The sequence below is a fragment of the Aethalodelphis obliquidens genome, unplaced genomic scaffold (genome assembly GCF_003676395.1).
Source record: "Aethalodelphis obliquidens isolate GAN/ISIS:26980383/991018 unplaced genomic scaffold, ASM367639v1 scaffold62, whole genome shotgun sequence".
NCBI lineage: Eukaryota > Metazoa > Chordata > Mammalia > Artiodactyla > Delphinidae > Aethalodelphis > Aethalodelphis obliquidens.
The window spans coordinates 5,632,698-5,638,697 of NW_020838006.1; the positions used below are offsets into that span (position 1 = coordinate 5,632,698).

The 6,000-nt window shown below is 51.6% G+C and overlaps 1 protein-coding gene across 7 annotated transcripts in view; it reads right to left on the minus strand.

The window, feature by feature from the left end:
- Positions 1–1,515, minus strand: part of UBP1 (upstream binding protein 1) — a 69,556-nt gene extending 68,041 nt beyond the window's left edge. For 3 of the 7 annotated variants that reach the window (XR_003429028.1, XR_003429026.1, XR_003429027.1), the window contains exon 1: positions 1,081–1,515. Coding sequence is in view for 4 of the 7 variants with exons in the window: in XM_027088299.1 (XP_026944100.1) it covers positions 1,081–1,193 (113 nt within the window). In the remaining 3 variants the exon portion in view is untranslated. The remainder of the gene's footprint in view (positions 1–1,080) is intronic. The other 4 variants (XM_027088299.1, XM_027088300.1, XM_027088301.1 and 1 more) reach the window with 4 other exon arrangements.
- Between the last annotated feature and the right edge of the window lie 4,485 nt (positions 1,516–6,000).

Consider the following 6,000-nt stretch of genomic DNA (forward strand, 5'->3'; position numbering starts at 1 on the left):
TCCATGTGCTTCCACACCCTAAGAAACATCTCCACTTTTCAGCTCAGAGTTTCTGTTTAAGATTTAAAAGCCAAATTATTTCAGGGAGCAGCCCCTACCATCCAAGGCCTGCTCTGACCCAGAAGTCGTTCTTCTTCAGGACTTTAATGCTCCCTGTCCTCCCCCAGAGCTGCAGTGAGAGGTATGAAAGCTACTGGGAAACTGGACAGCTCGTCAAAGACATCAGTCATTACTTTAAAGAGTCTCTTCGCAAAATCTCATTTAATTCGCATTTACGAAAAACTGCCAAACCACTGAATTTTACACTTTAATCGGGTGAACGTATACTAAGTAAACTATATTTCCATAAAACTGCTAAAAAAATAAAAATACAGAGCTGCCAAACTGATAGGAAAAACCCAGTGTTCTTCAGGATAAAGGCGAGAGACTAAGTTCAGATCTGTTTCAACCTATCAAAATTAAACAAAATGAATGGCTGCTTTAGTCTCAGACAGCTGAGACTAAACAAACTCTTGTTTGTGGTGCAATCAGTGCATCTTAAAGCCTTCTTCAAAAGGAAACAGCCTCAGAGGGTAGTCCCCCCAGTGAAAAACTTCACTTTGAGACAATTAAAAAACCCAAGTTAATGTGCTTTTTCCCCCCTGTGGCTACTTTCACTTATGATAATTACTACTGGAATATCAAGTGATTAAAATTTGCAACCAATGAAGACTACAATGTAGAACAGAATAGGAACTAATGCCAAAACCCTGGAGAGTGTTCTCCCAACACGAGTCCTAGCATTTCGTACACTGTATTCCAGCTCTAAATGACTTGTAAATCACTTGCAAGGCAAGGAAGTCCCTTCCCCCAACTCAAGCCATCCTAACAGCGGGGCGTATTTTACAGCAAAAATGCAGCCCTCAGGGGCGGTCCCCGGGCCAAAGCTTGCGGGGCCGCCCTCCGTCGCCGGCGCCCGCCGTGGGCAGAGGCCCGCAGGGCTCCATGGCGCGGTCAGAGGCCCAGGGTCGTGCAGGCCTTTCCCAAGGAGACAGAGGCTTCCGCCAGCCCGCCCGCCCGCCCGCGCCCGGGCACTGGTACCTCATGCTGTAGGCGCCGGCGCCCAGCTCCTGCCCGATGCCCGAGAGACTGGCGTCGAAGTCGTGCACCAGCCCGGACTCGATCACCTCGTCCATCTTGAGCACCCAGGCCATCTTCCGGCTTCGCCGCCGCCCGGCGCGCAGCGCGGCCTCCGCGAGCGGGGCGAAGAGGCCGGAGCTCCACGGGCGCGTCCTGGGGGAGGGCGCGGGTGAAGCCTCCGGCGGCGCGGCGAGTGGTCACCAGCGGCAGCCTGGGCGGCGGCCGGGATGAGAACAGCCAGGGCCCCGCGGGCAGGGCACGGCGAACCCGGCGAGCAGCTGCAGCGAGAGCGGCCGGGCCGCGGGCAGCGCCTCCCTCCCGCGGACGCCGGCCCCGCGCCTCATGCCGCCGCCGCCCACCCCCTGCGCCGCTAGCGCTGCCGCCGCCACCGCCCGCCCCGCCCCGAGGCCCCCGGCCGCATCCTCCCCGGGACCGCGCGGGGGCGGGAGCTCAGCCCGCCCGTCACCCGACCCCCGGCCCGCTGCCCGCCCGCCCCGGCTCTAGCGCCCCGCCGCCCCGGCCAACCCAGCCGACGCCGTCCCGCCGGCCCGGACGCTGGCTTCGCTACGGCTCCGGCTCCAGCTCGCTCGCCGCTTCCGCCTCCTCCAGCCCCGCCCCGGCCGCGGCCCCGCCCCCGCGCTCGCACCGGGCCAAGCCCCCCTCTCACGGCCCCGAGGTTCGCTGCACTCCCGACGCTTCACGTTGAAGCAACTGTAGGGCCGTGCAGCGCGGCCCCGCCCACGCGGCAGGTTCCCAGCCGCTGCGGCCTGGCGACCTCCCTACACACCAGCCCAGGAAGAGGCGGTGCCAAAGGGCCCCCAGTTTCCGCCCATCCAGAAAGGCGCGCTGATTGACAGGCGATCTGAACAATAACGGCAAGCGCTTCGTCGAGGCTCCCGTGAGTCTCTGTGCCCCTGTGCTAAACAACCAGTCAAGATCTTCTTCCTTTTGGGCGGGCTCGAGGACTGAAGTTGCTGCCAAAAGAAAGAGTTCATTGGACCGCACTGTAGGAAGCCGCCCTAAACGCCACTTCTGGAGGTGTTTTTATCCCGTGTGGTCTTTGTGGGTACTTTCTGGGTTTTGCCCACACTACAGATGGAGAGAGCGGTTGTGCTAGCCAATAGGCTCACACCCTGTCTGGAGGCTGAAAGGTCCATTGGGCAGAAAGTCTTGATTGACATGAGTGCAAGCCAATCATCACTCCCGAGGAAGGGCTCCGGAAAGTTCCCTCAACTGCTAATTCCCGTGAGTGGTTTGGCGAGCTTGAACTAAAGGAGGGGTTGGGTCGGAGGAACAGTTGGCAATTACGCTGCTGTTATTGTTCTTGCTTCTGGGGTTCACTGGGCTTAGGGGATTCCCATCCAGGGCCTCTCCTATGAGTGCAGCTAAAATCATGTCAAGGGCTCCCATACTCATGTCTGATGCTTGATACTGGCTGTGGACCGGGACCTCAGTTGGGCCTGCTGGAATGCCTACACGTGGCCTTTCCATGTGGTCTTGATTTCCTCACAGCGTGGCATACGGGTTCCGAAAGCTAGTGTCCCAAAAGACAGGAAGTAGCAGTTGCTGGTGTTTTAGGACAAAGATTCTTTGCTTGATCAAACTTTAGTCAATCTGCTGACCTCCTGTCCCATCTGTAAAATTCAGGTTTAGCAAGAACCCCACTAGGTCATTCTAGGAACCCTCTAGTTCCGTAACTGATTAGGTTTCTTAGCCTCCATCATCACCTAGGTCAGAGGTCCCCAACCTGTGGGCCGCAGAGCGGTACCTCTTAGGAACCAGGCCGCACAGCAGGAGGTGAGCAGCAGGCAAGCAAGCAAAGCTTCATCTGCCGCTCCTCATCGCTTGTGTTACCGCCTGAACTTCCCCCCCCCACACACACACACACCCACCCATCGCTTGCATTACTGCCTGAACCATCCCCCGGGCCGTGGAAAAATTGTCTTCCACGAAACCGGTCCCTGGTGCCCTGGTCAGTTGTGGACCGCTGACCTAGGTAATATCTGATCACCCTGGACTACCTTCAACAAGAATCCTGTTAGATGGGTTTAACCAGAAACCCCCTTACCTTTGATGTTTCCTCTTAGTGAATTTCCATCTGCTAACCCCCACACTGCTCTTTGGCTCTAAATTCCCAATTACCATGCTGTATTTGAGGTTGAGCCCAGTCTCCCCCACTGCAAAATCCCATTGCAGCCATCCCTGTACCAGTCACCGTCCTGAATAAAATCTGCTTACCATCTTTAACAACTATCTTTTTTTTTTTTTTAAACACGTAAGGCCTGGGACCAGAAACTGATACAGAATCTTTATTCTGCACTGTATTCTATTAGTCAAGCAGCCACAGAATCAGATTGATGGGAGGAGAGTTAAATAATTTGGGGCCCATGTTTTAAAACTTCCAGAATCCACCCTCTGGCCACAACTGTTTTACATTCTTTTTACATGCAGCATACACTCATCCCCTCCCCAGACCCCTGTAAAGTTCTCATTCCAATACAGCATTAAGGTCCGGAATCTTGTGAGGTCCTGGAGCAAATGAGCTCTTGGATGCAGTTCCTTGGGTGTAACTCAAGTCGTTGCTCTCCATATGAAGGTCTGTGAATTAAAAAGACAGGAGATCTGCACTAACCACTACCACATACATCACATGCAATGAAAGAGGCATGGGAAACTGTGTCTCTATAGGCATTTCCCTTCAAAGAGGAGAGCAATGAAAGGCACATAGTAGTCACTGGTCCACAGAAATTCTGAAATCTAACTGGGTAAATGTTGCCGGTTCCTTGATTAGGACTCTGTCAACTTCCTGAGAGTACTCAGGGGCTCTTTTCTCCATCCACTGGGCTCTTGGCTCCACCCTCTGAGTTATCCTTCCATCTCCATAAAAGGTACCCATGTTTACAGTTAAATCATTTTCTCAGCTGCTTCCTGTCTATAGTTGTGCAGGGGTCTAAAGACCTCTCTTCACGTTGTACTGTCACTGTCCCTTTCAGTCCAAGCTGATACAAATCATTTTTAAACTTTGTGGGTCATGTGAATCAATTTATAATCTAGTCCAATAAGCAAAAACTTCACCAACACACAAGGGGGGGGGGTGCAGCTTAACTGTATTCTTCTGGTTCAGAGTTTCTCATAAAGTCACAGTCATGATATCAGCTGGGGCTTCAGTTGTGAAGGCTTAATCCAGGCAGGAGGATCCACTTCCAAGCTCACTTGCATGACTGTTGGCCAGAAGCCTCAGTGCCTCAACATTTGGGACCACAAGCCTGCTTGAGTGTCCTCAAAAGTTGGCACTGGGGACTTCCCTGGTGGCACAGAGGTTAAGAATCTGCCTGCCAATACAGGGGACACGGGTTCGAGCCTCGGTCCAGGAAGATCCCACGTGCCACAGAGCAACTAAGCCCGTGTGCCACAACTACTGAGCCTGTGCTCTAGAGCCTGCGAGCCACAGCTACTGAGCCTGCTCCCCTAGAGCCCGTGCTCTGCAATAAGAGAAGCTACTGCAATGAGAAGCCCGTGCACCGCAATGAAGAGTAGCCCCCGCTCACCGCAACTAAAGACCCAACACAGCCAAAAAAAACAAAACAAACCATGGCACTGGCACAGAGTAAGTAAACCATGACAGAGGAAGGAAGCTGCAGTCCCTTTTATGACCTGGTCTCCAAAGTCACACACCATCCCTTTCACTTTATTTCTGTTCCATAGAAGTAAGTCATTCAAGCCAGCCTTCATTCAAAAAGATGAGTCCATCTTTTGAAGGGATGAATGTCAAGGAACTTGTGAACATATTTTTAACCAGAACAGCCACATTCATCATTATCACTTAATAGGTTTTATGGTTGTTTTTTTTTTTTTTTTTTGGCTGCACCACATGGCTTGTGGGATCTTAGTTCCCTGACCAGGGATTGAACCTGTGCCCTCTGCAGTGGAAGCATGGAGTCCTACCCACTGGACCGCTAGGGAATTTCCACTTAATAGGTTTTTGAAGGCACTAAAACAGCAGAATTAGATCAGAAAAAAAAATTTGAGGTATAGAAATGGAAAGAAGGAGGTTAAGATTATCACTGTTTGTAGACTATATGCTCATATATGTGGGAATCTCATGAGAAACAAGTAAAAATTTAATAACACAGTGGCATATGCCATGAATATTCATAAATCAATAGCTTTATATAAACAAACAAGTTTGAAAATATAATAGAAGGAAAGGATCAATTTACAGTATAATTTTAATCTTTTCTTTTTTTTTTGGCCGTGCTGCATGGCATGTGGGATCTTAGTTCCCCAACCAGGGATCGAAACCATGCACCTGCATCGGAAGTGCAGAGTCTTACCACTGGACTGCCAGGGAACTCCCTACAATGTAATTTTAAAAGGTAAAATACCTAGGAACTAACCTAATAATTGTAAAGAACTATGTGAGCAAAATTTTTTAATTCTCAAAATAAACACAACTGTACATTGAAAACAAAAAATACTACATCCAGGGACTTCCCTAGTGGTGCAGTGGTTAAGAATCCACCTGCCAGTGCAGGGGACATGGGTTCGATCTCTGGTCCGGGAAGATCCCACATGCCGTGGAGCAACTAAACCTGTGCACCGCAACTACTGAGCCTGTGCTATAGAGCCTACGAGCCATGACTGCTAAGCCCATGGGCCACAACTACTGAAGACTTCACGCCCTAGAGCCTGTGTGCAGCAACTACTGAGCCCACACGCCGCACCTACTGAAGCCCTCGCACCTAGAGCCCGTGCTCCGCAACAAGAGAAGCCACCGCAGTGAGAAGCCTGCACACCACAATGAAAAGTAGCGCCTGATCACTGCCACAACTAGAGAAAGCCTGTGCGCAGCAACAAAGACCCAACGCAGCCAAAAAAAAA